This window comes from Garra rufa, chromosome 1 (genome assembly GCF_049309525.1).
Source record: "Garra rufa chromosome 1, GarRuf1.0, whole genome shotgun sequence".
Taxonomy (NCBI): domain Eukaryota; kingdom Metazoa; phylum Chordata; class Actinopteri; order Cypriniformes; family Cyprinidae; genus Garra; species Garra rufa.
In genome coordinates this window covers 51,931,958-51,950,589 of record NC_133361.1, presented here as the reverse complement: position 1 = coordinate 51,950,589, position 18,632 = coordinate 51,931,958, and the positions used below count along the sequence as shown (strand labels likewise).

The following is an 18,632-nucleotide window of genomic DNA, read 5'->3' as shown; positions in this document are numbered from 1 at the left end:
TAGCTAAACCCAGCTTGAAAAAACGCCAAAAATATCGCTAAATGACGTCATACATTAATTAGCATATTCATGACGTCCTGTTGTCTTGCCTCTCTGTGCTCACATACTGCATTTTAATGCAGCCAAATTCTCCATAAAACGGTTTTCATTTATATATTTCATAGATATATTGATATATTTTGCGTTTTTTTTTTATTTATTTATTTATTTATTTTTGTTTGTCTGTTTTTTTTTCCAGACAAAGGGGTAAATATGAAATCCTCGAAAATATTAATCTACACTAAAACCCTGATTCATAGTCACGACATATATTGAAATCAAATACACATACAGTAAGGACAATGGCTGTGCTGTGATTTCGGCTATACTTGCATGCAAAATAGAGTCAGAAGCAACAGAATATTGTTTTTTATCTTAAAGTGCTGCTCCTCTGCCACTCACTACACAGAGCATATGCAGATAGAGAGAGAGGGTGCTGGTGCCCATCCATTGGCTGGTGCCAAGCAAAATAATTAAAGATTATTTTGTGTGTTATTGTGCATGTGCTATTGTTTTATCTTGCCCAAATGTCAAAACTGTTGTCCTACAATAATAGCTACATCTTGAATATATCTTTAGTAAAATCCTAATACTGAATTTTTTTTTTGCATTATCATGGGTCATGTTTTGTCCTTAGGAAAATTAACCATGGTTTAATAAGGCCTATGGTGAAAGTATAGTAGTAACTGTGTTTTTTTGTTTTGTTTTGTTTTGTTTTGTTTTGTTTTGTTTGTTTGGCATTTTGATTACAATTTGTATAACCAGAGTTTTACTACAAATACCATAAAGTGTAGCAAAACCTTTTTTAATTTGTGGTTACCATAGTTTAACTATAGTAAGTAGTTTTAGGTTTTTAGTGAAAACATGGTTAATTTTTGTAAGGGTTGTATTGTTGTTAGCCTTAGCTCCCTCTAAACGTGGTATAAAACAATGTGAATATTTGTCTGCTAAATTCCTACTCTTTACAAAATTATGCCATTTTGTTAATTTTGCAGCAAACTGGCTGCTATTGATAAAGTTTGCAAGCAGTTTTCATGCTTAACTAAGAAAACAAAACTACAATAGTCTATTTACAGATGTATCTGACCTGTAAATGAAGTACTGAACAGGACAGTTTCGACCCTCTGCTCCACCTGGGCGCTCCATTCTCGAGTCTTGCATTCTTTTGGCGGACGCGCGGATGGGCGGAGGTGCGCGTTGCGAGTTGGTTGTCAGTCAAGACGAACCGGATTACGATTTATTAGAGTATTATTATTGAATGGCGAAATAATCACTTTAGTACATTCGGCAGGCAACAGAAACAACAACAACAATATATAAATATGAAAATAAAATAATAATAAGAAAAATGTCAGCGGGCCAAATTGGCTGCCAGGCCTATCGTGAGTGAAATAGGCTAAGGTTTGTCTAAGAAGTCGCTAGATTTGTCTTGCCATTTTTTTGGAAAAAAAAAGTCGATAAGGGGGTCTGAAAAGTCACTAAATATGGGCAACACTGGAATCATGCGAGTTCATTAAGATAATTGAGCCATCGTGTATGTTTTTTACCTGTTCTCGGATCAGTTTTATCAATTTGTAGACATTTCAAACGGGTTAGAAGTTGTAAATAGTCTCTTACTGGCCTCTACATACAAGCTCTCCATAAAACAAATAAAAAAATTAATTAATAATAAAAAATAAAAAAAACACACACAGACACTTCGTATTTAATGGTGTTTTATCATTTTTATTGTATTTAATGTACTATACTTTCAATAAAACATTTGCAATGGGTTTTTAAAAGCTGTTTTTATGCATGTTTTAGCCTGAGTTTTTGTTGCATTTACACAATTTTGACCAGCAGGCAACTAATCCAGTTTTCAGGTGATCATGAAATGGTCATGAGCAATGCCCATGATTATTTGACATGCTGCCTCATTTAAATGTTTATTTCCTGTTTTCAACCCAAACTCACTTAAAGACATACACACAAATTTAAATGTTTAAGAGGAATAAAATGGCCAAGACAACATGAAAACTTATTAAAACTCAAGTATCCAAAAAATCATAATATATTGAGCAGGTTAAAAAATGTGTCCTGTGTGACAGTGTCACAACTGAACAAAGCATCTTCTTGCAGTAAGCGCTCTCAGACTTCACCATGATGGGCAGCATACAGTGGGCTGAAAGTCCCCTTTATTTCATCCTGTGCAAGCTTTCAAAGCTTGTTGCAATTCACACTAACAAAGTTAGCTCCATTATCTGGCCTGCTTTCCTTGACTTGGCTCCTTGACTTGGCTCCTTTGACATATATATCTTTGATTTGCATTTATGCAGGAATCAATATACACTATATGGCATGACATGTCAAACAGGTAAAGATAATGCTTTTTCACAATATTCTGTCCTCTTTTGACCTCAATTGGTCTGAAGTAATCCACTCCAGTGTATGTAAAAGGAGGAAGATCAACAGAGATTCTGTCTATAGGTAGATCAGACATGTTTTGCTCACGTGGCCTGTGGAGTAGTCGCTGACAAACTTGCATTTGCATTTGCATTTTTGATTACTTTTCTACATGCAGCATTGGTATGCGGTATCCAATATTTTCATTGTAGGTTGGAGAGCATGTGATTTCTCCCTCTGTGACCAACACTTTCAGATAAGCATCTCCCTTCAGTGCATACTTCAAGTCCAAAGATTTTGTAACAAGAAACTGTTTTTTTTTTTTTTCTGACTCATGGTATATAAATTTTTCATCCAAGACAGGAGTATTCAACTCTTTCATCAGAAGCGCCGTGCAAAATGTTGCTGAGCTGCCTGGATCAAGTAAAGTCATTATAGTCCTTTTTCCTCCTTTCACTTTTGAAAAAATTGTTTGCAACAAGCCCCCGATTGTTCAGGGGTGCGAATCAGGCTTTAAAATTGTATAGTGTGCAACCAGCTTAAGTCATATACAGCATATATTCATTCTCCAAATTGCAAAATTAAAAATTTAATGCATCTAACATACACTATAATGAGATATAAAAAATATTCAAAGCTATCCAGCTTGTATCTTGAAACTTGTAAGACTTGTAAGAGCTGTTATTGGATACTGAAGATTCTCTGGAACTCTTTCTCAAACATTTGCTTCAGCCTGGCACCTATTCGGCCAAACCTATTGTCCTTTCAAGAGCAAGAGAACAAAATAAAACATAAAATAAATAAATAAACCACATGTCACACAAAACAAGCTTTTTTAACAAGCTTTGGGTGATTACTTAATTGTGTAACATGCTCCAGATCTTACCCCATTGAACGTGCTGCAGTTGCTGAAAATGAGCTGAAGATCAGAGATGAATGCTCCTACTGTCTGATACGCGCCACTTTCCAACTTCTGCTTTATTTTGTCCAGCCACATTGGCTGAGTTATGAACTCAGAGTATCTGCGCACCTGGATGTCATTTTATTTTATGTATTATTTATTTTTAAATTAAACAAAGGCATGAAAAGAATAGCAAATATAAAAGACAACAAGAAGGAACAATGAAAATCTCACCGTTTTGTGTGGATCCTTAAAAAACAGTTTCTGGATGTCCTCTCTGTACACACATAACAGGAGGTAGTGGCAGTGCTAAAGATGACAAACAACACACATATCCACAATTAGGCCTATAATTGTTCTGTTTCTAAACCTGCTGAGCAGCCTATGTAGGCAGTACTTTAAGGAAATAAAGGCTGTTACAAAATGTTGTGTTTACCAATATGTACTGAGCCACTGGGGCATTGAAAGCCTCTTGTTCAGACATGTTAGTGGAGTCATGCCTATTTTGGCTGTTTCTTAACGTACAAAAGGTACAAATCCATTCCCTACAAGCAAACACACACATACACAGGATGAATGTACAACACACATACTTGCTGATTTAATGACTTAACCTGTTTCTCTCTCACCCAGGTGAGTCTCCGTCCGCAGCTGGTAGGTGACAGTGTGAATGAAAAGCTCGTGGACACTCGTCACAACACACAAGAAGATCTCCCTCAGAGCGACACACGTAACACTCGTCATCATTGTTCTGGGCCATCTAGTCAGGGGATGACATAACACAACATAACATTTGATCATCTCATATATATATATATATATATATATATATATATACTGTATATATATCCACAATGGGCTTGGGCACTGGGTCTGGCACGGTGACTGATTGGGACCTGATGCTTGATGCTTCTGATTGCGTATCAGAGCGAATCAGACAATTTAAAATTCAATCACAACTGTTGAAACACGAAGAGCCGAATTCCACATGGTCGTAAATCAGCCAGCCAGCCAGCCTGAAGTAAGCCTTAACAATCAATTCCTTCACTTTGAACAACTTGCAACAAAAAAAAAAAGCCATGCTCGCTTGCCGCTGCATTTGCCTTTAAATTTTGCGTTCGTTGAGTGCTTTTTCTTTTACTTTAGTTTCTTTTCTGCTTAGAATTTAGTGTTCTAAGTTAACTCCGCATCATCCTTCAGCCAACGCCCAAGACTTCACATTGAACGACCACAAAACTTCCAACCAATCAACAACCTTGGGAAACCCCCTTTCTGCAATGACAACAACAAAAGGGAACCCCTTTACACAAAGGCAATGCAAGTACAACCTCCACATTCTTGAACGGGTGCATTTAATATAAAGTTTAATAGCCTCAATGCGAGGGTTTATTAGATGACTGATGGTTCTTCAAGTCTAAGCAATTGCATAAATTGCAATAAACTTGGGATTTCATATTTTCACTCTCCTAAACTCATTCCTTCCTCACTTTTTCTCTTTACGCAACTTGTGTGAATGCGTGTGTTTATGTGTTAGACTAGTTTATATGTTTTTGATTTATCCAATAAAGTCTAATTTATATTGAAAGGAGAAGTAGAAGTGTTTTGTGCTTATAAATTAATCTTAAACTGCCGATCTTGTTACTGTGCGAGTAAATAGTGCTTTCACTTTTTGCAGAGTTGAGGCATTTAGTCTATGACAGTGAGTTTAATGATCATGTACACATTAATGTTTACATTTAAAAGACTGTTAAGAATTTAAATTAATATCAAATTATTTTTATGATGGATTATGTTTAAATATGTCAGGTATGTTTCTTACCGAGTCTTTCTCTGGAATACAGCATTTCTCACATTCACACTGAGACAAATGGATGCAGAGGATATCTTTCTGTAATCAATCAAACAATCAATCAATCAATCAATCGATCAATCAATAAGCTTTTTTATTGCTCTCACCCGTCTAATACCTGGAGTAAAAATTTAAGTGTTTTTCCATGGCACAGTATATCTTTCTTCCAGTGTCCATCAGTGAGAGTCGATTCCTGCTTTACAAATTCCTCCGGAGTGAACCATCTTTCCTCAGTACGTATACACTTCCCACGACTCCCTGCAACACAACAGAAACATAAACACTTCCCACTCAATCCTTCGACACAGACAAAACAAAGTAAGTTCTACACAAATCAGTGCAATAACGTACCTGATGCAAACCTGTATTTGTAGAGAGTCCCAGTAAGTGAAACACAGGTGACTGGTAAAGAGGAAGCCTTGAAAACTGACAGATCTGCCATGTCTTCTTCTTCTTCCTCTTCTTCCTCAACTCTCCCTCTAAACTCTGTTCCTCCTCCTTTCCCTCCTTGCTCCTGGAAATCTTCACCATCACTTTCCTCCATCGAACCAGAGCTTGTTTTTGAGTCTTGAGGAATAAAAAACATTATTGCAGTCAGACAGACAGCAGAGAGCATGTGAATGAGCGAGGATGATGGCTACTCACCTTTACTGGATCTTCTGTTTGAGGTGAGAGGAAACTGCTTATTCATGTTCTGCAGGAAAGAACAATGTCACTTAATGAATGTCAAATAAAAAAAAAAGGATAACAAAAACTTGATATCACACATAGAGAGACAAAGTACTTTTTGGACACATTTTCTCTTTCTTTTGTTCATCAGTGGACACTGAAGATGCCCCTCCTGAAAAAAAATAAGAAAGGAAGTGATGTCAAATCATAGACTTGATAGTGAGGCAACAAAAATATATTGTATATTAGGGATGCAGGAAGCCAATAAATACAACTAATATGTCTTAAAGTATATAAATAAAATAACCATAAATGCTATCTGCCTAATTTAATTACCAGACCCATAATAATAACAGTCAGCGTATGCAGCATCTGTAAGTGTCCATATTATTTACCTCTATGAGTTTCTTAAGTGGTGTGCTTCCACAACGGATGCTGAATTTCCAGTTTTTTACCTTTTCCTTCCCCGCAAACTTCTCAAAACCAGTTGGGGTGAACCAGTGTCCGTGGAACAAAATACACTCTTCTCCTAGGGAAGAGAAAGATGGGATGCATTCAGACCCATAAAAAGTATGGCAAATACATACTGTGATCAAATAAATAACAATTTTAGTAAAAACTCAGTGATGGTAAACCTTTGGTCAGCTTTTCGCGAAATAGGGTGCCTTCTTTATTCCCACAGTTTATAGGCAGCTGGGTTTTATAAATAGGCCTCGTCCAAATCTGCTTGTCTTCTTTCTCCACAGGAGATGCTGAGAAAGAAAAAGTGTAAGAAAACACATTGAAGAGAATGGAAATACAAGAATAGGACAGGCACCAGGGAACACAGTGAGAGTGTTATTTTACAGAATATTTTAAGCAATAGACAAGGAAGAATGAAAATATGAGTACATATGAACAAGATGATGATTTTCTCTAATACAGGCCAAACTATATGTAGCCATTTAAAAATAGAGGCAAAGACTACTACAGTATACCACTTTAACATGCAGTATACATCTCGATATGACTGTTGCCATTACACAATGCCGCACAGAAGCTTTTTCTGATCCCATTCGATTTTTCTTACATTTTTTTCACATTTTGTCAATTAACTCACTTTTCTCCACACGTTCAGATGTCTTCTTTTGGTTGTTAGTAATTTGTGATGATGGGCCAGCTTGGTTGTTTACAGAGTTGCTCTCTGTTTTTTTAGCCTCTTTTCCTACATCTTGTTCAGTTGATTTCACTTTAGTCTTGTTGTTCTTTCCCAAAGAATTGTTCTGAGGAGCTGGAGAAACTTTAATAATGAAACAAAATGGCTGGAGATGTCGGTCGAATCATTCAGATATAGACACAGACAGATCATTTGACCAGCCAGTTGATCAATTGATTGTTGGGACTGTCTGCCCGATCAATAGTTTTTTTTTCCCCACCATTTCTCGGAGAACTTACCTTTCTCCACATGTTCAGATGTCTTCAACTGGCTGTTAGTGATTTGTGATGACGGGTCGGTTTGGTTATTCACAGAGCTGCTCTCTGTCCTTGATTTTCCTTTTGATTTCACAATAGTCTTACTGTTTTTCCTCACAGAATGATTCTGAGGAGCTGGAGAGTCTTTAGAAAAAAAGAAAAAAAAAAACATTACAGTTGCAGATTTCAGTCTAATTATTCAGACATGCACAAACACAGACATATCAACTGACCAGCCTATCAACTGTTTCATTGTTGGGACTGTCTACCTGATAGCTAAACAGCATAAACAAACTTTTAGCATTAAAATAGAATATACATGTAACTGTGCTTATAAATACTACTACATTATACATTTTTTTGTGACACAAGACAGAGCTGCCTCACAGAAGCTCTTTGGTTTTTCGCTATTCGGGTTTCTTTGATTTTTCTCACCATTTGTCAGAGAACTCACCTTTCTCCACATCTTCAGATGTTGTCTTCTGGTTGTTAGTGATTTGTGATGATGGGCCAGCTTGGTTATTTACAGAGTTGCTCTCTCTTTCTTTTCCTACATATTGTTTGGTTGATTTCACTGTAGTCTTGTTGTTCTTTGAATAATTGTTCTGAGAAGCTGGAGAAACTTCAGAAATGAAACAAAATGGCTGCAGATGTCAGTCTAATTATTCAGACAGACAAAGACACTGAGCAGCCGATTGGTCAATTGTTGGGACTGTCTGCCCGATATATATAGTTTTTTTTTTTCACTATTTGTCAGAGAACTCACCTCTCTCCACATGTATCTTCAACTGGCTTTTAGTGATTTGTGATGACGGGTCGGTTTGGTTATTCACAGAGCTGCTCTCTGTCCTCATTTTTTTAACTTCTTGTACTTTTCCTACATCTTGTTCATTTGAGTTTACTTTAGTCTGACTATTCGTCCTCACAGAATGATTCTGAGGAGCTGGAGAGTCTATAGAAATAAAACAGTTTGGTTTTAGAAATATAACCGCACAGTTGCAGGTCTAATATAGCATGAATATAAACATAAACATGTAGCTACGTAGCATCTCATTAAGCCATAATACAGAATCTTGTTCTGACAGGTTTTTCAGCATTTGATTATTCTTAGACTTTTAGTTTTTTTTCTCCATTTGTCAGAGAATTCACCTTTTTCCACATTTTCAGATGTCGTTTTCTGGCTGTTAGTGATTTGGGATGATGGACCGGCTTGGTTATTCACAGAGCTGCTCTCTACCCTCATCTTTTTAACCTCTAGTTCTTTTCCAACATCTTGTTCTTTTGATCTCACTTTAGTCTCATTGTTCTTCCTCACAGAGTGATTCTGGTGAGCTGGGGAGGTTTTAGAAATAAAACAGTATGTTGCAGATGTCAGTCTAATTATTGAGATATGGACCAGCCAGTTGTCTGCCTGATTTTTCACCATTTCTCGGAGAACTTACCTCTCTCCACATGTATCTTCAACTGACTGTAATGGCTTTGTAATGACAGGTCAGTTTGGTTATTCACAGAGTTGCTTTCTCTTTCTTTTCCTACATCTTGTTCGGTTGATTTCACTGTAGTCTTGTTGTTCTTTGAATAATTGTTCTGAGAAGCTGGAGAAACTTCAGAAATGAAACAAAATGGCTGCAGATGTCAGTCTAATTATTCAGACAGACAAAGACACTGACCAGCCGATTGGTCAATTGATTGTTGGGACTGTCTGCCCGATATATATAGTTTTTTTTTTCCACTATTTGTCAGAGAACTCACCTCTCTCCACATGTATCTTCAACTGGCTGTAATGGCTTTGTAATGACAGGTCAGTTTGGTTATTCACAGAGCTGCTCTCTGTCCTTGTTTTTTTAACCTCTTGTTCTTTTCCTACATCTTGTTCATTTGGTTTCACTTTAGTCACAGGAGCTGGAGAGGTTTTAGAAATAAAACAGCACAGTTGCAGATGTCAGTCTAATATAGCACGGACATAAACATGTAGCATTAAAATAGATACATGTAGCTACATTTATAAATACTACTTTATATGCATTATACATCACGGAATGACTATCAGATTAAGCCATAACACAGAATCTTTTTGTGACAGGTTTTTCACCATTTGATTGTTCTTAGATTTTTTTTTTTTTACCATTTGTCAGAGAACTCACCTTTGTCCACATCTTCAGATGTCTTCTTCTGGCTGTTAGGGATTTGTGATGATGGACCAGCTTGGTTATTTACAGAGTTGCTCTCTCTTTCTTTTCCTACATCTTGTTCAGTTGATTTCACTGTAGTCGTGTTATTATTTCCCAAATAATTGTTCTGAGGAGCTGGAGAAACTTTTAAAATGAAACAAATGTCAGTCTAATTATTCAGACAAAGACACACATATTAATTGACCATCAATCGATTGATTGATGTTAGAGCTATCTGCCCAATAGAAAGTTTTTTTTTTTTTTACCATTTGTCAGTGAACTTACCTCTCAACACATGTTCAGATGTCTTAATTTGGCTGTTAGTGCTTTTTGAAGATGAACCAGCTTGGTTATTTAAAGAGCTGCTCTCTGTCCTCATTCTTTTAACCTCTCTTTTTCCCTCTGTGTTGCAATCCTCAGAACTCTTTCTTATTTTGTTTGACTCCTTAGGCTTCGGAAGAACTAAGGAATTAGGGACTAGAATTAAAAATCATAGGAGATAGACAGACAGACAAATGGATGGATAGATGGATGGATGGATAGATAGATAGATGCTCACCATTCTTCAAAGTTTTAGTGATTTCAGAGAGTTGTAGGTAACGCTGTAAAATATGGTCCTGGACTACACATTGCCAGAACTTTCTAACCTTCTTCTTTCCACTAGTTTCAATGAATTCCAACATATGATATAAACTATCATCATCAGCATTGTTCTCCAGTTTTTGCTTCAAACAAAGAAGAGAAAATAAATGTTTATGAGATGTATAAAGTCTTGACATATCTCATATTATTAATCTGAAATTCTAAGATCAAGCTTACAAAATGTTCTTTTGTAATGAGGTTATTGTCCTTGAGGAGGCGAAGAAACATCAGTGGATTTTCTATTGTAGATATCTTTGTCTTGTTTTGGCGGAAAAAATCAAACAACATTTTATCTGTGAAAAATCCCAAATCCATATTGTTTGTTGGTGTTGCGGTTCCTGCTTGTGCTGCAGAAAACAGATTCAGAGTTATTCAGTACCAGTGTTGGGTAAGTTACTTTCAAAAAGTAATTAATTACACTTACTAATTAAATCATCAATATTGTATTTAAATTACTTTACTAATTATTCTGTCTGTGCATAAGTGCCTTCAGTGCAGCTGGAAGAGATCCGCGTTCCAGTGCACACAATCGGCTAAAGCTTGCTGCAAAGCACCGTAATGCTTGAGCTGTTTTATATCTATGGATTTTATTTTAGGCAAGTCGTGATGATTTGAAAAGGTTAAATTGATCAAACAGTCTATGATCAACTCACAGTCTGGCGCTGGCTGATTGGTCGTATTTTAAAAAACTAAAACTTATATTTAACGTACAAAAAAAAAAAAAAAAAATGGTCCAAACATTTTTCTAAACTAACTCAATAAAATAAAAAAACTAAATATAATCACTTTGCCATTACATTTAAAGCTGAACTATTTTAATAGCTGGAACAGTTGTATATATGGGTAGATATGGGAAAACCTTCATACGGATTTTACATAATCAGAGAATATTTGTTTTCGATTTGAATTAGTTAATTTAAAAGCAGAAAGGGCATCCTGTTTGTTGTGTTTATGTTACAAAAGCACAGTGTACATAAATAAAAGTAGGCCCTTTTTAGATTCAATCAATTTTAGTTTCTCTGTGAATTAGGAAATAATGAAAGTAGGGTTAAAGGGTTAAAGACGCTGCTTTCAATTTTATCTTGAGACTGTAATTTTAGATTTCAAATTTAATATTGATTTTAGAATGACTGACATTATATACGGTATGTAACACAAGTACTTATTAAGCAACTGTTATTATATAACCTAAAAATGTAATTCCTTACTTTATTTTACTTTTTCAGTGGATAAGTAGCCTAATTTAATTACAGTAAAGCGTTACACCCAACACTGTTCAGTACATAATGGCCACCGGGGGTGCAACTCTGGTCTCTGTTAAACTCAAACTGGACCAGCAGGTTGACCAAAACCGAGTAATCAATTTTTATTTGAAAACAACAGTCAATATACAATTGAAAACAACAACAACAAAATCAGCAACTTATTATTATTAACATACCATAAAACATAAAAAAAGATAAAAAAAAGCCTCAAAGCTACACCTGAACTGCCTCTGACTGGGTTGACTGGCCTATTTGTACCTGGAGTAGCTATATAAAATTTGCTAGCCAGTTACATTAGCCTTTCCTCAGTGATATCAGAGGTGTTTGGGCTCCCAAGTGGTTTATAAGCTGTTTGAAACCCTACAATGTAAAAAATGTCAGGTTTTACTATCTTTGTCGAGACGTTTGGTCATCACAATGGTTAAACAAGTATTTTGCTGAGTATTTTTAAGTTGCGGTTTAAGTAAGTTGTGCTTGATCTATTTTGAACAATAAAAAGATAACAAGATCTACAGCTTTTAGACACTGTTCTGTTTTTGTTATAAGTCAGAAATGACAAGGAGTCCGATTCCCGCAATACAAAGTCAATGGAGAGCATTGGGCCATTCAGTTGGATCATTTCTCCAACAAAAGGAAGGTAAGGAAAAGGTGCATTAACATAGACCAATAAAATGTAGTTTCTCAATATATCTCCTCCTTTCAGGGTGGTGAAATAATCCTTTGACATGGTTAAATAATGAATGTTTACTGTCGCAGTTAAATTTCCCTCCAGCGGGCGTAGTTCTCAGAGTAACAAGACATGCACTTTACTTTTGTTCTTAAACACTAATTTTTTTTTTTCAGGTCGACAGCTTATAAAAACGCTTTATTTTATTTTATATATAGCTTGTTTACAGTTGACCTTGTCACATAACAGCTTTTAGACATTGTTCTGATTTTTGTTATAAGTGACAAGGAGGCAGCTTCCCACTATACAAAGTCAATGGAGACCGTAATAATTGCGGTGTTTTCAAAAATCTTTCTCTTTCTTAGGTCCAAATGAGTCCAAATGGGGTCAATAATACACAACTGTGCAGCCTAATCTGGACTGTAACCTACTGGCAGTTATGAAATTCTTCATTGGACTTCTTACGGACTACTGGGATGGATGAAGCATCATGGACACATTTCTGGAAACACAGATCACCTTTACAGAGAAAAGGTTAAAACAGCTTGCTTTAGGCCAGTGATTTGAATTTGACTGAAGCCTTCTTCTCATGTGAGTGGATATCATTTTAAACATTTTTAAAGGTACTGTTCATTTCTTGTAAATACATTTTGTATTATGTTTAAAACCTTTTAAATGAAAGGACCTAATTTGTAAAGTAATGTTTTTAAAATGAAGATTGTTAATGGGATCTGTTATGTAGGATGTGCATTATGGAATACACAGATGTGTCAGATGTGTTTGAAAACATTTTAAGGATGTAGGCTGTGTGTGTCACAGTCTTCAGCTGGTGAATCAAGGATGGCCACCAGAGGACACTGTGTTTATGTGTGAGCACATGGCTTGTAGTGTGTTTGTTTGCTGCCATGTGCTCTCTCCAGTCTGTTGTCTGACCCTGCCCATTTTGTTACCTTTTTATTGTTTCAGTGGTTCCACCTGTGTCTACCAGTGTTTGCTGTCCTATGCTGGTTCGCTAGTTGTATGTACGTGTGTTGTTGTACCTTGTACGCCAGATCCTGGCCTGCCTGCCTGTCTTCCCCCTTGGGGTTTCTGTTGTTGTTTTGTTTTATTTTGCTTAATAAAGACCCCATACTTCCTGCATTTGAGTCCTCACCATCTCTCCATATGGACTGTGACAGTATGATACTGTGTCTTTAAATGTGCATTACTAAGCCAAGTTTATTTGCTTTGCTGACCAAACAAGCAACATGTAAGTGTAGTGTACATTTCTATATTTATTTATTTTATAAAACGTACTGTTAATTTCTGGAGAGATAAAGTAATTTGTTATTCTGTTCATTGCACAACTTTTTTTTAAGTGTAATACAACCTACTTTAGTAAAACTGTGATTACTACAGTTTTACTCTAGTACTATAATATTACTATAGTAGATCCATAGTATCAAAACCATGGTTTTGAAAACTATGGTATGCACCAAAAAAACAAACAAACAAACAAACAAAAAACACGGTTACTACAGTCATAGTTTACTACAGTTTTACTATAGCATTCCTACAGTATAACAGTAGTAAAACTATGGTATCACAACCATGTTTTTCTAAAATCAAGGATCGCACCAAAAACACAGTTACTACAGTCATGGTTAGCTACAGTTTTCTTATAGTAAAACCATGGTTAATTTTTGTAAGGGGAAGTGTATTTTGGCCTTAAATGTAGGCTCATTTGGAGCACTGCTTGTACTAAAACGAAACTTTCTGAACTTTTGTTTTGAAATCTGCATGACACAATAACACAAGATTAAACTTGAATTTACAAATTGATTAAATGTACTTACCTTGCTGTTATTTCCTTGTTTCATCACCTCTTTCTCTCTCTCTCTCTCTCTTACGCACAGATCCTTAAATACACTAGATAATCTCCACCTGTGTCAGGCAATATGCTCAATATTCATATTCGTCCTATCGTCAGTCTGAGAGATCGCCAATACTCAATACTATCGTGTTTATTTATTTATCTATGTACTAAATTCCTTATTCGTTTTGCAAAGGTTTTGCATGGGCATGTGACTAAGTTGCGCATGTACAGAGTGCTGACGGCAGATCCGCGGTTTCCGGGCTACTTTCAGTTCCCTCTCTGTCATTCACTTTGATGTTGTGTCGAACGATACGACACTAGGGATCGCTCTTGGGAGCCCAAATGCCTCTGAAATCTTCAGAAAAGGCCAATGAAATTGGGTGTGCAGATTTTGCATAACTGGCCACTGGCCACGGGACATCTGGGTATAAATAGGCCAGTGTGAGATCTGCTCATTCATTTTATTCTTCGGAGCCAAATGCAGCGTCTCTCTGTGAGAAGCAGCAACACTCACCTCTTCATTGTTGGATCTAAAGGCACGAACAGTAGTCTCTGCCTTCTCACACTAAGCTAGCTGCTTTGAGAGCCCCTCTATCGGCCAGAACGCAATATACCATCTCCTCCTCATTTACCACCCTCAATGGGGGTCCAGTGGGGTATATGGAGGTTACCCCAGGTGGACAGCGCGATTGTGATCCATCTCTGCCTGTAAAATGCCGCCATCTGTCAGGAATTGCCCGAGACTCCTGTCCAGGACCTGTAAGTTCTCCTCCACTCTCGTGGTGAAGGCTTACATGGCTTCTGGACAAGCTGCATTTGCCCTGCACGCCATGGCCATCCTTCAGGTATATCAGGTCAAGGTGTTAAAAAATATGCATGAGGGTGCTCCCGACCCAGAGTTAGTGCAGGAACTGTGTTTGGTGACTGACTATGCTCTCTGAGCTACAAAAAATCATGGCGCAGGCTCTGGGGAGGGCGATGTCCACTTTGGTGATCCAGGAGCGCCACCTGTGGTTAAACCTAGCCGAGATGCTAAGAAAGCCCGCTTTCTTGACGCCCCCATTTCCCAGGTTGGTCTCTTTGGTGATAATGTGGAAGAATTTTCCCAGCAGTTCTCCAAGGTAAAGAAGCAGACCTAGGCCATAAAGCACATCCTGCCTCGACGGGGGTCAGGCTCCAGCCCTGCCCCTCTTAAGCAGCAACCCCCACCTGCTCCATGCCGAGGACGACCCCCTGCCAGAACGGCTCAGGCCCCACAGCAAGCCGGCCCTTCAGCTAGACCCGTCGAACGGTCCAGTTCCCGCAGGAAGGTGGCGCTGCCAGCTTTTCCTCAGGATACAAGGAACCCTCGTCAGGCTTCGAAGCATTCCTGAGAATCCAGGCAATCCCCTGAGTTCAGGCGATTTACTGGTCAAAAACGGTCAAAAAATCTGACAGATTCATCGAGCAAAACACACTGGGGCCTTCGGTGCTTCTTATTGCCAGCCATGGTGTCTTTAGCTCAGATCAGTTACAAGATCTCCACCCCAGGTACATCGGGCGTGGTCCCCTTGAGACTGCTAGTGCAGAGTCAAAAAGATTGACTTAATCTACCCATTCCCTCTCGTTGGCTCCTCAGAACTATCCGACTCAGTTGCGCAATCCAATTCAAAGGCGTCCACCCAAGTTCAGCGGCATTCTATTTACCAGGGTTCAGGGTAAGAATGCTGCAGTTCTTCAGGCAGTCCGCTCAGCCAAAATGAGGTAAGGGTTTTATAGTCCCTACTTTATTGTACCCAAGAAGGATGGCGGATACAAACCAATCTTGGATTTGAGGGTCTTGAATCAGGCTCTGCACAAGTTCCCGTTCAAGATGCTAACTCTCAAACACATGATCACATGTATCAAGGAACAGGATTGGTTTGTGGCAATAGACCTGAAAGACATGTACTTTCATGCCCCGATTCTTCCAAGACACAGGCTGTTCCTACGGTTTGCCTTCGAAGGTCGGGCGTTTCAGTACAAGGTCCTTCTCTTTGGGCTCTCCCTATCCCCTCGTATCTTTACAGGAAGTGGGCATATGCATTCTTAATTATCTCAACGACTGGGTAATCCTAGCACACTCACAAGAATTTGTTTGCTCACACATGGAAATGGTTCTCAACCACCTAGCTCAACTGGGACTTCAGGTCAACTGGTAATAGAGCATACTCCCCCCAACGAGAGTATCTCTTTCCTCAGTGTACAACTGGACTCGGTCACTATGACTGCATGCCTCTCACAGGGCCATGCTCAGTCAGTGCTAAAATGCGTGAGAGCACTTAAGCACAGAACAGCAGCTCCTCTGAAATACTTCCAGTGGCTTCTGGGGCACATGACATCCTCAGCCGTGGTCACACTGTTGGGTCTAATGCACATGAGACCGTTGCAGCGCTGGCTGCATGCTCGAGTCCCGAGATGGGCATGGCACCGAGGTACATTCCGTGTAAACATCACCCCAGTATGAAAACAAAACCTTCAGGCCTTGGGGAGACATTTAGTTTCTATGGGCAGGGGACCCATTAGAACAAGTATCTAGATGCATTCTGGTGACAACGGATGCTTCTAAGACAGGCTGGGACGTCTAATTCAAGGGGAAGGCAGCCTCAGGGGTTTGGACAGGCCCTTGGCTGCACTAGCATATCAATTGCCTGGAGTTGTTGACAGTGCTTTTGGCCCTGAAGAGGTTCCAACCTTTGGTTCAGGGCAAGCATATGTTGGTCCAGACAGACAACACAGCGACAGTAGGGTACATCAACCACCAAGGCGGTGTTCGCTCAGTTCGCATGTCACAACTGGACCGCCTTCTCCTACTTTGGAGTTAACACAGACTCAAGTCTCTACATGCCAACTATATCCTAGGTGATCTCAATCTTGTGGCTGATGCGTTCTCACGACAGACTTTGCTCCGGGACGAGTGGAGGACTTCAGAGACCTTCCACCCATTGTGGTAAACGCCCTTGTACAGGCCAGAGCTCCCTCTATGAGGTGACTGTACGACCTAAAATGGCACAAGTTTTCTGACTGGTGTGCTTCCCAAGGGAAGGACCTACAGAGATGTGGCAGATTTATCAGAGGTGCCCGGAGACTGAACCCTCCTAAGCTGTGCATTGTCCCCTCTTGGGATCTGTCTATGGTCCTCCAGATCCTACAGCAGGATCCGTTTGAGCCCCTCTCAGTCAGTTGACCTCAGTGTTCTTTTTGAAGATGGCCCTCCTGACTGCGCTCACATCAGTTAAAAGAGTGGGAGACCTCCAGGCCCTCTCCGTTGATGATTCGTGCCTAGAATTTGGGCTGGCAGATTCTCATGTTATCTTGAGACCACGGCGTGGATATGTGCCCAAGGTAGAGGTCTGCGCGGGACTGCTTTTCTAGTCCTGCTCCCGCGAGGTTTTATTCCGCACCCACCCGCTCCCGCTATATATTCAGGCTCACCCGCTGCCCGCTTAGAATAATTTTTTCCTGACCCGACCGTTCCCGCTAAATTTAGTTCTCGTTTCCAGAATCTCACATTTAACCATTAGGAAACAATACCGGGTATATAAAACTTGTTTCGCAATATATCCATTATATTTCCATGTTCCACTTTTAAAATGATATTTCAGACATTCAATGGTGATAAAAAATGCAGTGCTGGTGGAAACAACAGACCAGGCTACCATGACTACCTTGAACATGATCAAGAGCGGCTTGGACGGTCCTGTCTGCAGCATTGAGCGCATCTTCAGCGCAGCTGGAAGGGTTATTCAACTCAAGTGCACGCAATAGGATAAAGCTTGCCACAAAGCAAAGGCAAAAATAATTACCATGACTGTGAAATGTAGTAAGGAGATATTTTAATTATTTATAAACTGTTTTCTAAGTCAGTGATGATGAAGTTAACGATCCTCCTCATCCATCTCCTCATTGGACGCGTCTTTAGAGAAAAGGGTATCTTTACGGATTAGCTACATAATAAAAGAGTTTTGGTTTTCGATTTGTTTTATTTCGTTAAGTACTAATTTAAAGCTTTCTACAAATATATTTATCATGTCTGACAAAAAAATAACGGTTAAATAGTTTCCACTGAAAAAAATGTAACTGATCGCACTTGTGCCTCCGTGTCCTAAAACGCGTTTTGGTTTCCACTCCCCGCAAAAACTATTGGGAATGCGCCTAATAGCGAACATTTATATATTATTACTCTGGAGAGTAACGCTGATAAACAGTTGCCCACAGAAAAAACACTAGTAGTACCCTAACTTTATGCGCCTATGAGACATTGCCAGTAAAATGCATGATTCTGAAAGCACTGGTCCATGAGTGTAGCGAGTGCATAACAGTTTTGAGCGCAGGATGTAGCCTACAGTAAAGCGTAGATTTGCATGTGCATTTCCAGGATTTGTTGGCATCTTCCCATCTTCCTTCCTGTGGTAAATGTGCGTGCATGAATGTAAATTAATTTATCGTAAATTTAATTTATTTATTTTATCGCATGATAATTCTAATTAACGCATATAGATGTTACTGTGGTGAATGTTTATGTTTACTATATACAGACGGACACTGATATATCGGAGGCTATTTGTTTATTTCAGCCTACAGATCTGGCCATTAAAAATGCGTCTATTTTCACGCGGCAGCCTGCAATTCGGCACGCGAGGCCACGCGTCATGCCGCAGCGGCTTTTTTAGATTTTTTTACAACGTGGTTGCACTTCATACAATATCCACCAGGTGGCGC

The 18,632-nt window shown here is 38.8% G+C and overlaps 1 protein-coding gene across 1 annotated transcript; it reads right to left on the bottom strand.

The window, feature by feature from the left end:
- Window positions 1-1,743: 1,743 nt before the first annotated feature.
- LOC141336777 (uncharacterized) lies at window positions 1,744-14,076 on the bottom strand. Its single transcript, XM_073842507.1, has 24 exons — window positions 13,873-14,076; window positions 10,283-10,452; window positions 10,023-10,188; window positions 9,749-9,925; window positions 9,437-9,607; window positions 9,045-9,194; window positions 8,735-8,896; window positions 8,442-8,624; window positions 8,059-8,244; window positions 7,747-7,914; window positions 7,275-7,436; window positions 6,940-7,110; window positions 6,476-6,592; window positions 6,236-6,369; window positions 5,956-6,012; window positions 5,817-5,865; window positions 5,523-5,738; window positions 5,290-5,429; window positions 5,142-5,210; window positions 3,952-4,082; window positions 3,759-3,867; window positions 3,557-3,631; window positions 3,308-3,451; window positions 1,744-3,183 (listed from the first exon to the last, which is right to left on the bottom strand). Exons 2-24 carry the CDS (start codon window positions 10,418-10,420, stop codon window positions 3,103-3,105), a joined length of 3,156 nt encoding a protein of 1,051 aa, XP_073698608.1. The 5' UTR covers window positions 10,421-10,452; window positions 13,873-14,076; the 3' UTR covers window positions 1,744-3,102.
- Between the last annotated feature and the right edge of the window lie 4,556 nt (window positions 14,077-18,632).